The 19,090-nt window shown below is 36.4% G+C and overlaps 1 protein-coding gene across 1 annotated transcript; it reads right to left on the bottom strand.

Moving 5' to 3' along the window:
• Positions 1-4,477: 4,477 nt before the first annotated feature.
• stx17 (syntaxin 17) lies at positions 4,478-15,289 on the bottom strand. Its single transcript, XM_026284091.1, has 8 exons — positions 15,158-15,289; positions 13,132-13,322; positions 12,744-12,809; positions 10,841-11,057; positions 10,623-10,732; positions 10,484-10,534; positions 6,652-6,738; positions 4,478-5,176 (listed from the first exon to the last, which is right to left on the bottom strand). The coding sequence occupies exons 2-8, from the start codon at positions 13,255-13,257 to the stop codon at positions 4,940-4,942; spliced, it is 894 nt and encodes a 297-aa protein (XP_026139876.1). The 5' UTR covers positions 13,258-13,322; positions 15,158-15,289; the 3' UTR covers positions 4,478-4,939.
• Positions 15,290-19,090: the final 3,801 nt, after the last annotated feature.

The following is a 19,090-nucleotide window of genomic DNA, read 5'->3' as shown; positions in this document are numbered from 1 at the left end:
TTATTTTGTTCTATGGTTCATCATCTGTAATTTAATAGCATTAGAGCTGCTCCATTGCAGCGACTTGGTGCTGTAATAATGGAGGGTACCACTCGTTATAAATCTCCTGGGATATTTTTCACAAATAGAAGTCACTTTTTTGAAACGTGCTGCAATTTATATTACAAAGCCACTCACATAATACACAAACACTCAAGCAACAAAACACAAGAGGGACAGTAGTACAGTACTGCCAGTACATTACACACAGGCTGCTAAGGTTTAACCAGAAAGTCATGTGTGCCTAAGGTTGAAAATAAATTATACTTAAAAATGAATGCGTTCTCTCTCTCTCTCTACCTCCCTACTGTTAAGTAACTTGTGCATTGTTTTACTTGTTTTTGACGTATCCGACCGAACTACAAACTTCCCAGAGATGAAATGTATATCAACTCAACAAGCTCGCGCATCTCTGCCGCTTCGCGCTCAATCCACTCAGCGTGCTTTATCAGCTCACGCATATGAGCTATAAAGGTAGACAACCTTAATCATCTAATAACTCTATCCTGCTGTCTAATGTTGGTGTTTCTTTGTCTGAATATGGCACTTATCACATGCTGTGTGGTATCAGGACATTTTTACGAGTACGAGTAGGAGCTCAGTATCGGCCAATACCGATACCAGTATCGGTATATCTCTAGTCAGCATACTTGGCTGTATGTCACTTCACTATCACTATGCACTAACAAACAGCGTCAGTTCCCACTGATTTCTGTTTGTCTGTACATTGGAAGTCAATAGAAAGATTTTGCATTTCAATCCAAATGTCCTGTATTAATGATCTAATGTTGGAGATCAATGTCACAAAGACAAAATATTGCTTTGTGAGCACTTTATACTCCATCTGCACACCAACATTGGGCTACCCCTCCAACTGTTTGCAGATGACTAAACTAAAAAAAAGAAAAAAAAAGATAGCTTGTAGCTTTAAGATAACATCAAGAAAGTGAGCCTAAGGTTGCACAAAGGATATAATTGCTCAAAAAGGCCTGATTTTATCAGTTATGTTTTCTTAAAATTTGTCAATTGTCATTTGATCCTACGAAGAAATGAAACTACGTATGTCCCAAAGTCAACAGGTGGTGTAAACAGACACTACTGTAAAACCAATACATTGAGACAGCTGCAGCTTGGCACTTGGGCGGTATCCTTAAAGGTACATCTTTATACCTCATCAACCCCTTAAGGGGCCATATTAGTGCCTTACTGTACCTGCGACAGGATGAAAGAACAATTTACTTTTTTGCACCAACATCTGCTACTTTAATCATAAGCAACTACATTGAAGCTGCATTTCAAACTATATTTGAAGAATTATTGCCATACATAAGTGGCTTCTTTGACAAATAAAGTGATTACATTTCTTGGATGAAATTACTGAAAATGACCCACAGTCCAAGAGTGTTTTTACTGTTAATTAAAATTATTAATATTACTTTTGGTAGTTGAAATAAAGCCGAAATTAAATCAAATATAAATATAGATGAAAAACAAAAAAAAACAAAAATAAAGTCAATCTAAATTAGAAATGAACTGAAATAAATTTACAATTACAGTAAGTACTAAAATCATTAGAATATTTAGTAAAATGTTCATTAAATAAATGAAAATGTCAATAGGACAAAAATAAAATACTAAAAGTAAAAAACTGAAACTGAAAATATAAAATACACCTAAAAATATGAAGAAACTGATGACTATAAAAGTATATAAGTAGTACTAAAGACTGCTGTCCATGTAAAAAGCAGTAAATTCAGTTTTCAGTGACCACAGCAACCAATACTAGCTTAGATTTTTGTGAAATATTATATAATTTAAGTGACAGTTCACCCAAAAATGAAAATTCTTTCATAAATTCACTTACTTTCTTCTGTGAAACATACAATACAAAATTCAAAATATATACATCTCAGCATTTTTTGATCCACTGTTATTTGTTTTGATCGAAGGACAAAAAGAGTTGAAAGTATTGTCTTTTGTGTTCGACACATAGTAAGTCATACAGGGTTGAGTACATATGACAGAATTTTAATTTTTGGTTGAACCATCCTTTTAAAATGTTATCTAACTGAATAAACTGCTCAGTAGTTTGCCTCTAAATGTTATATATATTTAGTTTAATGTTTAAAGTACTTTTTTTAATAAGAACAGACTAATATTTAGGCCACATGTTAGTAATAACAAGTGTGGGGGAAACAACTTTTTAATATGGAGAATACTTAAATGACAGTGTACAAACTCTTGGAAATGTCTTTGTACAATATTTGTATGAAATATTTACAACTATTTCTAACTATAAACTTTTAGGGAAGCTGATCTAAAGTGACTACGCTTTCCCTTCCTCCATCCTTATCTTCAGACATCAACGACGACTTTTAGCTCTTTAGCTACGTCTTTATAGTAAAATGGAAATGCTCTGAAGTGGGTGTTTAATGGAGACACAACAAAAAGGGTCTCTGATGTCATGAAACATCTTCCCGCCCACAGCAGGAACCCATGACATCACGACACCTATGGAGATTACATCACAGAGCACCACAAATGGCTAGCTATATTTTCCATTTGAGCACACAGAATATGGAAAGTGCAACGTGTCTGCCACTCGGCTGTGTGCAGGTCAGTCTGTAAGTCCTGGGACTTTCCCTGCGCGAGCAGCACAGCCGAACACATGCAGAGCTCAGCACTCGGGCTATCTCGCTCGTGCATCACACACAGAGTGGCTTGCATGTGCTCTTGGAGACGTTCACTCGCCCCATCGTAGGGGAAGTCCAGTGTGTTGTGTTATGAGGAAGGCGTGGGGGCCAGTGTGCGTCTCAGACCCAGCTCCGTGTTTGTGAGGGGATGCCCCTGCTCACCCCGAAAAACAACGAGTGAGACCCGGGGGCAGCAGAAGTCAGGACAAAAACAAGCAGATTTTGAGAAGTTGGTTTTTAAGTAACTGCCACTGAATCCTTTGATAAAGCGTATGTTGTGGTTCCTACAGAACATTTTGTGTAAATCAGAATTGCAAAAGGACCAAGAACAAGTGTTTGATAACAGACCATTTTTATTTGTATTGATTATGGAGAAACTAAAATAAGGGGTGGATAAACCATAAAAGGCTATTGTTCTTTTCTGCTGACCCTTTGGGGACCGTAATCAAATAACATTTAAATGTTGTTTGTGCTGAAGGAGGTCTCACAGCACATTGATTTCAGTATTAGATTTGCCTCTCTGAGGCTTGTGTTATCAAAGCCTTACAGGGAAACCTCACCCAAATCTATCAGCCACCCCAGCGGAACATAGAAAGACACATGAAATACACGAGCAGCCTGGGTAAACCCAAGAATGTTTTATCTAAACCTGAGCATTGTTTTTCAGAAACATCTTGATCGGATGTGTTAACTGCTAGGAAAAACAAAAGATCATAAGAAATCATACATGAAACATTGGTTTTTCTACAATTACAGCTATTTCCCAAGAAACTGTTTCTCTTAAAATAATTTAACTTATCTTGTATATGTACATTTATAAACCTTAAGCTGTAAGTATTGCCATAATGATCTATTCTGTTTATATATATATATATATATATATATATATATATATATATATATATATATATATATATGTTTATATATATATATATATATATATATATATATGCAGTCGAATGTAAACTTTATACACATACAGATATATAGATATAAATAGATGTATATATATCTATTAGTGCTGTCAAACGATTAATCACGATAAATCACATCCAAAATAAAAGGTTTATGCTCACTAATATATTTGTGTACTGTATATATTATGTATATATAAATATTCACACATGCATGTATATTTTCAAGAAAAACATGTTACGTTCAAATATTAAGTATATATATATATATATATATATATATATATATATATATATATATATATATATATATATATATGACATAATTTATATAAATATAAATACATACATGTAAATACATGAATTTTTTGAAAATATATGCTGTGTGTGTGTCTTTATATATACTATAATAAAAAACACACATATTATGTAAACAAAAACGTTTATTTTGGATGCAATTAATCTTGATTAATCATTTGACAGCACAAATATATATGCATAATATTGAAACAATCCTTCAATTTGTATATCAATTATCCATTACAATGGCTTATTAAGTGTTATTGAAATGGTATTTATATTCAGCAGCCTAAGTCATTATTAGATATCCGAAATGTTAAATTTATCAAAGTTATGGCAAAACAAACATTCACAGAATATAGAAACTATATCATAATTTGAACTGCAGAATTTGTCATTGATGATGTTTATTCATAATGTGCCGAGTTTCTCACTACTGTGCACTGCCTCCATTCTTATATCTGTGATACATATAAACCTTATAAAGTATTTTACATAGAATAAATGTTTCAGTTAAAATACCACTTAGGGTCATTTTAAGTGTTTATCATGAAATTCTGCAAGAATTCTACAGTTTTACCACAACACCACCTACATAACTGTAGTAAACAAGACCATTTCACATACTGCAAATCCTCAGTATGCATAACAAATCTCACGGTTATATAGTTCATACAACGATCATCTATAATCGTTAACCACCTCTAACACCTACAGTCACATTGCTGCTACAAAGGTCAATCAGCTGTTTGGCAGCACATCAGATGATGGAATAAGGCCTTGTTTGCTTTGGCATAGAAATGAATGATGAATTAAGGCAAAAGGAAAATTAGCTGGTCCACTTGTGCATGTTTGCACTGCGTGTAGGAGTTGTTCTGCAGTTGTGGTTGTTTTATGTACGTTGAGCGTCTGGTGTTTATTTCAGAACGCGCGTGGGTCGACAACCCCGCCGTCTCGTGGCCTCCTCTACAAAAACAAATGTGCTCAAGTGTGTCACTGAGTGTCGTTCTTACTGTTGTTGTTGCTCTTAAGCTGTTGTAGCTGCAGGTCGATTCTTTCTTTCTTCTTTCGTTGGATCAGGTTGCCCCCGGCGAAACCAAGCAGTCCACCCCCCACAGCAGCGGCGACCCCTGCCACTTTAAATCCTGCTAAGAGTCCCAGCGGCCCCCCTAGCACTCCCCCCACCAATGCACCTGCCACGGGCAAAACCGCCATCTTTGAACGGGCCGCCTGCAGAGAAAAGGCACATACACATACATATAATCACTATACATACAGACAGACAGACAGACAGACAGACTTTTTAAATGTATACATTTAATTATTATTTATTTACTATTTGTTCCTCATTATTTCAGGACAATTATCCTCCTGACATTTTTGACTTAATGCCTAAAAAAAAAAGTTAACTCTAAAAAAGCAAAAAACAACAACATGCTCATTATTTCAAGTCATTGTATCTGTGTGCATTCTGTATGTATTTTTGAGTAAATTAATAAAAATGAGCCATGTCACTGACCCACGTGCAGTGTGCATGAAGGCTTCAAACAGGTGAGAAATGAATCATTTAGGTGGCATCAATGTCTCAAAACACTGTTTGAAGTAACACACTTTTCATGTGCTTTTTTTCTGATAACCAAACAATTATAAAAGTCTTTTATGTCCGGTTTCCAGCCAAACAGAAAAATATGCAGTCGTATGTAAACACACACACAATATTAACAGAGATCTAAAAAATAAAATATAAAAAAAAAAGCCATGATGAAATTAGACGTTTGGGGATCAAACCAGACCTGGTAAATTAATTTGATATCAGGTAAAAAGAAAAACTCCCTTAGCCAGATAATTCTTTAATTAGCACAACAACACAAGCCCCCCGGCACGCACACACACAATTTAATTTCAGTGAAGATATGTAAACTTTAAAGGCAGGGTTGACCATCAAATGCCACCTTTCACCCTTTCTCATGCTCTCGTTCTCTGTCATCTAATCATCTTCACAAGGCAGGGTTAACCGAACAGTTAATTATGTGTGGAGAGAGAGATAGAAGAAGTAACTCATGTTATTCAGATATGCCTGAGCCAGCACTTTAAGGACTGACTTTGTGTGAGTGTGTGTGTGCGTGTGTCAGAATATCTATGTCTTCAGCAGTGTGTGTGTGTGTGTGTGTGTGTTGACCCCCCCACCGTCCTTTTCAGCAGTCACAGAGGTGGGTCCACTTTCTACACAGGCATCAGACAAAATGCTCAATAGAACTGCATTAACTCCAAAAAAGAGAAACATTTCAATTGAGACTCGATCAATGAAACACATACAAACCCTTGTTCGCACACAAACACACACAGTACATGCCTCCATGTTTCACCCTTCCCTTGCTTTCTCTGTCAAAAGTTGGCGTGAGTATGTGTATCGAACCCCCAGCAGGAACTCAAATGCTGTTTATAGACTCTCTTTTACACTCTTTAGACTTCCATGCGCCCGAGCACACATCGACTCCCTGCGAGGGGCCAACCAACACACATCGATCCCTCTCTACTCCATGCCTTCCGCCACCATTGCCACCCCTCTCTCTTCTCTCTCCCTCTTAATTGTGGTTTCCTTGTGCTTTGAATTGGATCAATGGGCTGATGGCTGGGTAGGCCGAGTGAAGCAAGGGGGTAGAGTGGAATCGATCCCCTAGCAGGAGTGTCCTCTCTCCCCTTACCTTCCCTAGGCTCTGGGTCCCCTCCTCCACATTAGCGGCTGCTATGCTAACATTAGCCTCAATGCTGTCAATCTTCTCCTGCTGGGCCTAAGACAGAAAGACACAAGTTACAGACATACACATACACACAAACTCCATAATACTCCAAACAAGATATAGCAGTATGTTTATATAGGATATAGGTGTTTTTGTAGATGGTCACCAGGATTGCACACATCTCAGGAGGGATTTTTGTCCACTCCTCTTTACAGATTCTATCTAAATACTTAAGGTTTCTTGGCTGTCATTTGGTAACTCGGGGTTTCAGCTCCCTCTGCAGATCTTCTATATGATTGGGGTCTGGAGATTGGCTAGGCCACTCATGACCTTAATGTGCTTCTTCTTGAGTCACTCCTTTGTTGCCTTGGCAGTATGTTTTGGGTTATTGTAATCCTTGAATTCTTATCCATGACCCATCTTCAGTGTTCTGGCTGAGGGATGGAGGTTGAATGCCAAAGAGCTCAATTTTGGTCTCATCTGACCACAGCACTTTCTTTCAAGCCTTCTTTGAATCATTTAGACGTTTTTGGAAAACTTTAAACAGGCCTGTACATGTGCCTTCTTGAGCAGGGGCACTGCAGGATTTCAGTTCATTGCGGCATAGTGTGCTGCTAATGTTTTCTTGGAGACTGTGATCCCAACTTCCTTAAGACCATTAACAAGCTCCTCACGTGTAGTTCGGGGCTGATCCCTCACCTTTCTCATGATCATCCTTACCCCATGAGGCAAGGACTTGCACAGAGCTCCAGACTGAGTATTGATGGTTGTTTTGTATTTCTTCCATTTCCGAATAATCGCACCAACAGTTGTCTCCTTCTCACCAAACTTCTTGCTGATGGTCTTGTAGCCCATTCAAGCCTTGTGCAGATCTACAATCTTGTCTCTGACATCCTTTGACAGCTCTATATATTAGTGCTCTCAAATCAATTAATTGCAATTAATCGCATCCAAAATCAGTTTGATTTGACAATGTATGTGTACTGTGTACATTTATATGTAAATATTAATACACACACACATATATACACACACGCACACACACACACACACACAGATATATATATATATATATATATATATATATATATATATATATATATATATATATATATACACTCACGCACACACACACACACATATATATATATATACACACACACACACACACACATACATATATATCTCAAGTTATGAATTTTATGATTTATATTATATATATAAATAATATTAATATATATTACATATATTTCTTAAATATATATGTGTGAAAACTTCTATTGTGGATGTGATTAATCACAATTAATCGATTTTACAGCATATATCTATATCTATATCTATATATATTAGAACAAATATCCCAAGTAGTTTATTAAAAAAAAATTACATTTTGTATTTAGATTTTATACAAGTGTGTATATTCTAAATTCCTACATAAATTCTTCATGTATAATTAAGAATGTACAATAATTAGAAAAATGCTGTTTAAAATGGTTTTATATGGCTATATGTGACAATCATTTAAAAAAAAAAACAATCTAAATCCTATCCCACTGAATATAAAAACACCTCATAAATAGTAAAAAGCAGGCAAAGACCTGCTCAGTAATCTTGATTGTGGATAGCTGGGGGTTTGAGTGCTGGGGCAGAAGGGTGAATGGGAGGGGGCTGGTTGTCGGGGGTAACTGGGTGGTCTGTCGGAAGCTTATGAAATATTCAAAGAGTGGCAGCTGTCTCTCTGTCTAAATCAGTGTGAGCTCTAAGTAATCACTATACACACGTGCACACATAAATACACACACACACAATAGAGACGGCTGGAAAAATCTTCTGTAACTCTCCAGCACAGAGTTGCATGAGTAGATGCCCTGTGTAGCATGTGTGAAAAGAAATCTGTATTTGCATTGCTTTCTGCAACTCACGGTGACTGTATATTTAGTGTTCCTCTTCCACTTCATTTTGAAATAATTTGTGTGTATGTAAATGTGTCTCGAGTGTGCTTTCTCAGGGCTCAACAATAAGGATGGCCCGTCGGCCCAGGGCCAGTATGAAAGAGTTTCAGGTCAGTTGATAAACTGTCTCTATCTGACCAATGCTCCACTGCCACTAAATCTAACATGTTTATCCTGTATATGTGTTTTCATGTCTTGCAGACTTAAACATTTGGTTTTCTGACGTGCATTGTTGCAGAAAATGTTGTGGAGTTAAATGTCACCAAATGTTAAGTAACATAGATTAGCTCTTGCTGAAATTTCAAGATTGAACTGTCAGAATCATAAAAGCATTCAGCAAAGTTATAAAAGTATAAAAGACAGACAGACAATCAGATAGACAGACAGACAGTCAGATATATAGATAGATATATGATTGACATACAGACAGACAGACAGATACATAGATAATCAAAAGTGGAGTATGATAAGCCAAAACACTCATCACTAATCAAAATCCTATAAGCACTTATTTATTAGTCATCTGCACACACCTTACCACCTAACCCTGTAAACAGACTATTTTAAGACACTCACTAATGACTGGGTACGAAAGCTATTGATGGCTTTCTTTTTCTCTGCCTCCCTCCCCTCAGGAGTAGACGATAATCAGCACCGTCTGCTCACAAGCTGTATGGATGCTCAAGAGAACACACAGTCACACACGCAGACCTCCTGGGGTCATCTTTGGCTCAGTGTTAACGGAATAAACTATACTGTGGGTGTCCTCTACAGAGAGGCAAGCGCTAATAAGGCTGGCTATCATCATATTATAGTTACCACCATCCAGATCCCATCATCGTTTCCCAAGAGTGTGAAGTGATTACTGACAGTCACGATCAACTGTTACTGATATCAAGCTTTTGTTTTACAGCCCTGAATAAGCTAAAAGGATCTTGTAGATACATATGAAGCAGAACGACAGGAAATATACTCAAAATATTATTATTAAAAGAGGCATTTTTGAAGCATTTTCCCCTTAGGTTCACTATTAGTCCAGGGCAGGGTTTGGACCAAAATTATCTCATTGTAAGGAACATAAAACTTTTAAAAGTACTGCAGTACATTGTTACATACCTATCCATAACCTATATAGTATAATCTAGTTGCCCATGATATGTTCCGAACAGAGATAGTTCACTAAAAATGAACTCATTTACTCACTCTCACGTCATTGCAAACTGGTAAGATTTTCTTTCCCATTTAAATGAAATTTCATCCTCATTGACAAAAAAAATTAAAAGTGAAGTCAATGGGAAAGTAAGTTCATTTGGTCATGAACATTCTTCAAAATATCTTCTTTTGTGTTCTGCTGAAAAAGAAAGGCATTCAGATTTGGAATAACATGAGGGTGAGTAACGATGACTGAACTTACATTTTTGGGTGAACAATCATTTTGAGAGTGTGAGAGAGAGACACATGATCTCTCCTCTCTTCCACCAGTTTTCCAACTGCACATTGTTCTAATAATGGCTGCTATATGGCATGGATTCTCATTAATCCTCATTGGTTAGCACATGGCTGACAGATTGTCACCAATCTCTTCATGTCTTCTCAATCACACACACACACACACACACACACACACACACACACACACACACTGCTGGGATCAATACCACCTTGTTGGCTCTCAGGAGACAAAGCAATTTGTCTGACAGCTCTGCCAAACCTAAGGGTTTTGGTCACCACCTTTTATCAAAACACATACCACACATCCTGTCTCTCACGGTCCCCCCTTCTTTCTTTGAAAAAAAAAAAACAAAAAATAAAGAATGAATCGTTTCCATAGCTGTGATACTTACATGAACAAGAGTGGAGAACTCGTTTACTAAACCATTTAACTCCAGTAGGTCCTAAATAAACATAGCACAACAGTCACACACAGTGATAGGCTTTGTATTCAAATATATTTCTGTGTCTGTAAGTGTTTGTGTGTATTACCTCAGCTAAAGAGTCCCAGGACTCAGCTGCGTTCTGTTCCGGAGAGATTTCAGGCAGTAGCAGCTGTGTTTGAGTGACAGGGGAACCGGGCAAACCTGTATCACCGTCACCTAACCCATCACATGAAAGTGAAAATGCTTGAAAAAATATATAACAATAAAAACACATCTTGAATAACTTCTTACAACACAGTCACAGACACAATCAGAAACATATACTGTGCAATGTCTCTGAGGCAGTGCTGATAGTTTTGTGAGTGCTGATAGTTGGCGCATCCGGCCTATTGATTGCATCCGAGTGAATCCGGAGGAACTCCTGAATGCCAGCGGAGGCTCGATCTCTGATTGGCTGAACAAGTTTCTCCAGAGCTTCGGCATCAGCACTGCGGACCCGCCCACACAACTTCTCCATCTCTCGCAGGTTCGATCGCAACTGCTGCAAAGAGGAAAAGTGAAACTCTGTGATAACAGGATCCAAGGTTTCATTCAAAAACCTTTAAATAGTATTTTCCATCTATACAAATCTGACTTGTTCAAGAACACAAAAAAGTATATTAAAATGGAACATATAACATTTTCAATGATTGTCACAGCTAAACATCTTAGTCCCTAGGCTCCAACCCAGTACTGTCAAATTTTTTAACCTAAAACACAAAAATATTTCCGTTTTTTTTCTCTCCATGGGAGTACAATCAGATTCTCAGATATCCACATACATATTTCATGCATTGCCAACATCTCATTAAGTTCCCAGTCCAAATTTTGTGTTTGTGTGAGTTTGCAGAAAAAGTTTAAAAACCAGTGATTTCTTATACACTCTTCCATGAACTTTACAGTTTTTTCAAGTTTTATTATTATTAATACTTAACTCCCACTGAGTATTTTTATTGTCTTCATAATGTTCAACAAATAAATAATTGTTACTATAAAATCCAGGGAATAAATCATTACAGAAACACCAATGATCTTTCTCAAGACTTCATTTATTTAAGGTCTTTATTTTAATTTAATTTAAGATTTAATTATTTTATTTTATTAATATCTCTTTGGATTTGAGACTTTAGTCTTGTCAACTTTACAGGTCTTCTTTATATACCTAGCTCCAAAGAGAAGGGAAAAATTTTAATCGCATCATATGACCCTTTTAAGTTATGCAAAAAAAAGAACTGGTGCTTTGTCAGAGCCCGTCGATTCCCATTGGCTAACATCTGGAAGCAAACATCTAGCAGGAATTACAGATCAATTCATATATATTGAACACAGGGGTCAAAGCTAACCGTTCCACTCAACTGCCCTCAGTTAACACTCTGAATAATCATACTCGGGATCATCCCTCCTAACCAATTCACATACACACAGAACACTAAAAATATCACCAACGTATGTAGCTTTCTTTATAATACAAGTTGGGGACACTAAGAAGCTCAAAAAGACAGACAAAATAAATCTCAATCTGGGTCAGACCAACCCCACATCAAAACTTCTTCTATAGGTGTGTGATGAGAGCAATCTTCGGGTTTTGCCTCTCTTGCTCTCTCTCTCTTTCTTTCCCCGGGGAGCTACTTTAACAATGTCTGTCTTGTTTCTGTCTATTGTCAGTCATCCACATCTCACTGACACAGAAACACTTGCAGGCTCTCGCACACTCTCTGCAGTGGTGGACACAGGAAAGCTCTCTTGCATCTCTGGGGGGACCAGACCTGGGTGCTAAGGTCACACACACAGTCATGGCACATAACACACTCCAAGGACTACCCCATAAGAGACCCGGACAGACTCTCAGAGACATTAACACACAGGTTACATGCTTGTCTGGCCATTAGGTAGAGAAAAGACATCACACGTACACCATCCTGTACCCCAAGAGACCTGAGTCAAACATTACTTATATAAATATATATATATATAAAATGGAAATCAAACTCTCAATGATACATTTCAGTATTCTTTGATTAACAGGAAGTTCAATATAAAAGGCATTTATTTGAAATGGAAATCTTTTATAACATCATAAATGTCTTTACTCTCACTTTTGATCAACTGCATGCATCCTTGCTAAATAATAGTGTCATAGTTATCATTGTCAATCATCATAATTTCTTATTTTACAATTTTGTTGTACCTGGACAGTGCGGCTGGAGTTGATGTGCTCTTGATGCAGTTTGTCCCACTGACCATTTCTCTGAAACTGCAACAAGGAAGCTTTGTCAATTTCACCGCTTTAACAGTTAGTACATTTAATAAAATCTCCTCATGATCACAGCCTGATAATTCACAATCCTCTAGGTTTCCATGGCTATGCATGATCCCCCAAACCCTATTATCCTATTATTTGTTCCTCAAGCAGGCAAACTGGGAGAGATTTCAGATACACCATGAGCTATTCAGCACTCGACTCCCTATGGTGACCACACACACAGACACATGGCTCTCTCTGTTGACCATATGCTGAGTTCTGGGTGTGATGTGCTGGGCTTTTGCTGTCACTCTTCATGTGTGTGTGTTTGTACCTTTTCTATGTTGTGTTGGTGCTGGTGCAGTCTCTCTAGGTCAGTGGGAATGGCCACTTTAATGAATTTCTGAATGGGGGGCTCCAGACGCCGAAGTGGAAGCTTTCGAGCCTCCTCCGCCATCATGACCGTCTCTTATGACCTCTCTTATAAGGTCACAGGCTTAACAAATTCACACATACTCAGATTTCCTATAAAAAAAACAGTGACAATATGACAGTTAAAACATAGATGAAAATATATACAGTGGGGATCGAAAGTTTGGGCACCCCTTGCAGAATCTGTGAAAATATGAGTAATTTTCAAAAAATAAGAGAGATCATACTAAATGCATGTTATTTTTTATAAGATATTGTACATGAAATATTTTAACATTTATTCCACAAGACAAAAAAATGCTGAAATTATTAAAATAACCCCACTCAAAAGTTTGGGAACCCTTGGTTCTTAATACTGTGTGCTGTTACCTGATGATCCACGACTGTCTTTCTGTTTTGTGATGGTTGTGCATGAGTCCCTTGTTTGTTCTGAACAGTTAAACTGAGCAGCGTTCTTCAGAAAAATCTTTAAGGTCCTGCAGATTCTTCAGTTTTCCAGCATCTTTGCATATTTGAACCCTTTCAAGCAGTGACTTTATGAGTTTGAGATGCATCTTATCACACTGAGGACATTTGAGGGATTCAAACACAACTATTTAAAAAGATTCAAACATTCACTGATGCTCCAGAAGGAAACAAGATGCATTAAGAGCTGGGGGGTGAAAACTTTTGGAATTTGAAGATCAAGGTAAATTGTACTTAATTTGTGTACCGGGAAACATACAAGTATCTTCTGTTGCTTACGAAGGGCAGAACTAAATGGAAAAAAATTATATTTCAACAAAATAAGACAAATTTGGCCATCTTCATTGTGTTCAAAAGTTTTCACCCCCCAGCTCTTAATGCATCTTGTTTCCTTCTGGAGCATCAGTGAATGTTTGAATCTTTTTTAATAGTTGTGTTGGAGTGCCTCAGTTGTCCTTAGTGTGAAAAGATTTATCTCAAAATCATAAAGTCACTGCTAGAAAGGGTTCAAATATGCAAAGATGCTGGAAAACTGAAGAATCTGCAGGACTTTAAAGATTTTTCTGAAGAACGCTGCTCAGTTTAACTGTTCAGAACAAACAAGGGACTCATGCGCAACCATCACAAAACAGAAACACAGTCGTGGATCATCAGGTGACCACACACATTACTAAGAACCAAGGGTTCCCAAACTTTTGAGTGGGGTTATTTTAATAATTTCAGCATTTTTTTTGTCTTGTGGAATAAATGTTAATATCTTTTATGCACAATATCTTACTCAGGACAGTACTAAATAAAAAATAACATGCATTTAGTATGATCTCTCTTATTTTTTGAAAATTACTCATATTTTCACAGATTCTGCAAGGGGTGCCCAAACTTTCGATCCCCACTTTAAATATTAAAAATGTGTGTGAAAATATTATTAAATATGATACAGTTTAAAGTTGAGTGGGTGGGTAGTTTTCCCTTTGAGAAAGTAAAAAAGTACTGGTTAGTATCATGGTACAATAGCATCGATACAGTAGTAACAGATGGTAATAATATGGTATTTTGATATAGGCCAATATAGGTACTGAATGCATAATTTTGTACCATGGTATTTACATTATACTGTGAGATACTTCAAAGAATATAGTCCAGCATCACTAGTACTATGTTATTATATGTGTAGAAAACATGGTAAAACCAAAGATACTAAAGTGCAAGTGTCACATGCCAGCTTTATTACAGATGAGACTGTTACACTGTTAGCTGACAAATCAGGACTGTGTGTTCACATTCTCATATACAAAATTATACTTTTAATAAGCCATAACAATAAAATTCCTCGGGCAATCAGATGTGTATGAGTTTAGCTAACGTTAGCCTGCTACCCTCCCTAAACGTAGACTTAATTCAGCTCTGTGATTGTAAACCACATTTACTGAAACTGCCTTTTTTCAGTTTCAGTCTTTCCTTACCTGTCGAGAAAACGGTAAACAGCGAAACCCTGCCGTCGGTGATTTTAGTCGCTGTCACTAACTTTGTGTTTGTGAACAGTAGTTTCGATTTGTGTTGTGTGTAACTACAAAATGTGTCCGTCTATGGCTCTAAGCGGAACTAAAGCTGTTTTAAAAGAGTGAACGTGCTGGACAACTTTATCATCCAGGGGATAAAACACTTTGATAACAAACGATGTTTAGTTACGAAAAAAGCTAATTGTTGCATTGGCTATTATATAAAATAGCAAAGATTAATACTTAAACTATATACTATTTAATGTTCACATTCGCAGTTGAAATGTTATTTACAATACTTATGAATTGTTTCACAATTGCACTATTTAAATAGTGTATAGAGAAAGAGAGATAAACTTATATAAATATATGTGGCATTTCTCTGTTTTCCCATTTCACAACAATGATTAAATCAAGTGTACACATATATTTCAGATCATTAAAATGCCTATATTCTTCTTACCTGTTGTCAGAGATGTGGAGTGTCTTTCTCACCTACTACCCTTTCTGTTTCTAAGCTACCAAAAAAAAAAAAAAAAACGTCCTACAAATCATTATGTTCAATGAGTTGTGTAAAAACGACAGCATACATAACTGTTGCCATATCCAAAGAAAGTCTAAAACAAATTTGTCATGAGGTTTGAATGATGATGTTATCAGAAAGTGATTAAATAATAATAACAGAATTGCATCACAGACTTTTAAGAATGATAAGCGTTCTGTTTATGTAAATATATGAGGACTTTGAATGTGTTGGGTATAATTAAGGTTCAGATACACCACAAACACCTGCTCTTCCCTCAGCGCCCCAATGATCAGTGTTTCCGGCTTTAGGGAACACCGACGGATTAACCACATGTGAGCACTGAGATCCAACCAAAGCCCACTGTGTGCTCCCTCTCTCTCTCCCTCCCTTTCTCTCTATCTAGGTATCTTTATCTCTGTATCTCCCAAAGGCTTCTTGTAAAGCTCTGGCTCTTTAGGTTTACTTTCCAGCCACACGCATACACAAACAGAAATACATGAGAGTTTAACCACCATTTTAGTTAATAAAGAAACTACAAAAGAAATCACCCACACAACCAACCAACCAGCGTGAAAAGCCACACTGACAAGAAGTTTCATAAGCCTCTTTTACAGGTACAAACCACCATATCTACATGACTGATAATCACGCCTCTGCTCCTCAATTGACCGATCACTATCACAATCAAATAAATGAAGAAAAAGAAACAAAGGAAAAGTCTATTCCTTATTTTTGCTATTTTTTCTATGTATTTTATTTTACATATATTACAAATGGATTTTTTTTTTTAATCTTACATCCAAGCCGGCATGATTTCTAAAAGATCGTATGACACAAAGAACGCTACTGTTAGCATTCAGTGCTTCAAAAACAGGAATAAAGTATTTAAAATATATTGAAATAGACAACAGTTCTTTTGAATTGTAATCATTATTCACAATAGTATTACTGTTTTACTGTATTTTTGATCAAATAAATGCAACCTTGATCCGCATGAGATAATTTGTTTCAATAACATGCCACCAAAAAATCTTAGCGACACAAAATTGTCTTAAAAATCAACAAGACACTGATTGAGCAAGAGACATAAAAAAGAGAGCGTGAGATACATAAAAACAGACAGAAAGAGTAGGAGGATGGAAAAACTGAAAGTGTTTGTGGTAGAATCTTAAAGGGCTTTGGAGGGGAGAATTTGAACCCAACAAACTTGCATGCTGCAATACGTTCATCCAATCAGTCTCAACTTCCGACATGAAGCATAGCTCTCCATCTCTCCAGACTGTCCCTCTTCTACTGCCCTCACCCATCCAGACCGAGGGAGAGTCCCACTGTAGTGCGGTAATACCACGTGTCTGTGAAGGGACCAAACTTCATCATATCACCAACATCTTACCTTCAACCCCATCACCCAAAGGTAAAACCTAAAAGGCCAGACCACATTATTCAATGAGATTAGAATCTGGAATACCCCCTCCACAGATCAAACAGGCCAGTGCAGCCTACACCCGTGCTTCATACCAAAACAATATCAGACTAAAACTAAAATAAGACAGAGACACTGTTTAAAAAATATTCAAAATTCTTACCTTTTCTAAAGAAAATGCAATTGTGTTTTCTTGTGGCAGAAAGTACTACGGTTTGTGCTGTGCATAGTGCATCTGAGCGTTTTCAGCATGTTGCTATGATTGTTTTTGTGTTCTGGGTTGTTGCTAACTCATAGCCAAAGGAGGTTCATTCCAAAGTCAAAGTGATGTTCTGCAACTTAGATATAGTTCAGGTTGTTCTTTCATCATAAGTCTATTTGATCTTTCACCCACTTTACTAGTACACATATTTTCAAAAAGCTGTGCAAACTAAGGTCAAATTCAAGTTTCAGCTCAAACAGTACAGGATGAGGTATGTAAATATGTGTGATGAGGGTTTTGCTTTCTTTAGAAACCAACACTGAATAATTAATTAGGGGACATATTATAAATAATGATGGATAATGATATTGTGGTAAATTGCCTTTAGATTTTAAATGAAATTTGAGTTGCCTTTAAATTTGAATGAATTTGGAACACATTTATATAGTTTGAAAAGATGTTTAAGCTACCAAACATTAAATATTTCTATCTTTCACTTTGACCAGCAATAAATTTAATGCAAACTCATACCTAAATTTAGGCTGGATTACAGATCAATATTAAGATTGGGTTTAGGGGTCATTTTAGAGTTTTGTCAAGTGTTTGATTATGTTTGTTATCTTGTTCAAATTGTAATTGTATATAAAAGTAAAAACTTTTTTATTTTATGTTTTTATGAATAGTTCTGAATCATAGCTAATGCAAATGTGCACTTTACTATTATTTATGATTAGCATGTGTGTGTGTGAGCACCAGTCTTGTTCTCTCGCTAAAGCTTTGTTTCCAGTCCACACAGTTTGAGTCCAGCCCTGCTGAACCCCTCAACACACTCGCTAACAGCCAATCAATATATCATGAGCTGCACAAACACACCACACCATACTTACAGGGAAATGAGGTGTGTGCTGTGTGTGTGTGTGTGTGTGTGTGCCCCTCCCCTGCAGCTCTAATACAGGGTTTTAATGAAGACTCCAGGGGGGTTGGCTACCTGTCACTCCGAATCGATCTGCCCTCCCCCAGACTGACAGCTTCACCAACCTACCATCCACCTGTCTAAGTGTGTGTGCCTCTAAGTCTAAGTGTTTATAACATCCTCTGAAAGCTTAATATAAGAAAAGGACACATAAAAGTCTATAAAAAAGATACTGAATATATATATATACACACACACACATATATATGTTATTTTAGAATCATTAAGAAACAGTTTTTTGTTTTGTTAGTTTTTTTTCATTTAGAATCTGTATATATATATATATATATATATATATATATATATATATATATATATATATATATACATTTTTTTCATTTTTAGTAGTTTTTAGATTTTTTTATGTCTATATATTCTCATTTCAGTTTTAGTTTCAGTTATTTTAGCATATACAGTTAAATGTAATTCAAATGTGAAATGTTGCCTTGGCAAATAGCTAAAATAAAAAGTTTTTTTATATTTCATTTTATTTCAGTTAATGTTTATTTATTAATTTCAAGAAATGAAAACAAAAAAAACAAAAAAATAACTAAATTTAACTAAAATTATCCTGATACACACACACACACACGCACGCACGCACACGTTTGTTTTTGTGAAAAGTGGGGACATCCCATAGGCGTAATGGTTTTTATAGTGTACAAACTGTATATTCTATTGCCCTTCACCAACCCAACACCTAACCCTAACCCTCACAGGAAACTTTGTGCATTTTTCCTTTCTCAAAAAAACTCATTCTGTATGGTTTATAA

Source organism: Carassius auratus, chromosome 16 (assembly GCF_003368295.1).
Source record: "Carassius auratus strain Wakin chromosome 16, ASM336829v1, whole genome shotgun sequence".
Lineage (NCBI taxonomy): Eukaryota > Metazoa > Chordata > Actinopteri > Cypriniformes > Cyprinidae > Carassius > Carassius auratus.
This window is presented reverse-complemented; position numbering and strand designations above follow the sequence as displayed.

Bases quoted from the DNA above. Each gene is read 5' to 3' on its own strand.
- stx17 (XM_026284091.1), bottom strand. From the start codon at position 13,257: ATGATGGCGGAGGAGGCTCGAAAGCTTCCACTTCGGCGTCTGGAGCCC. The intron at 12,810-13,131 runs GTACAAACACAC...TCCTTGTTGCAG, and splicing joins ACCAACACAACATAGAAAAG to TTTCAGAGAAATGGTCAGTG. The intron at 11,058-12,743 runs GTACAACAAAAT...TCCTCTTTGCAG, and splicing joins ACTCCAGCCGCACTGTCCAG to CAGTTGCGATCGAACCTGCG.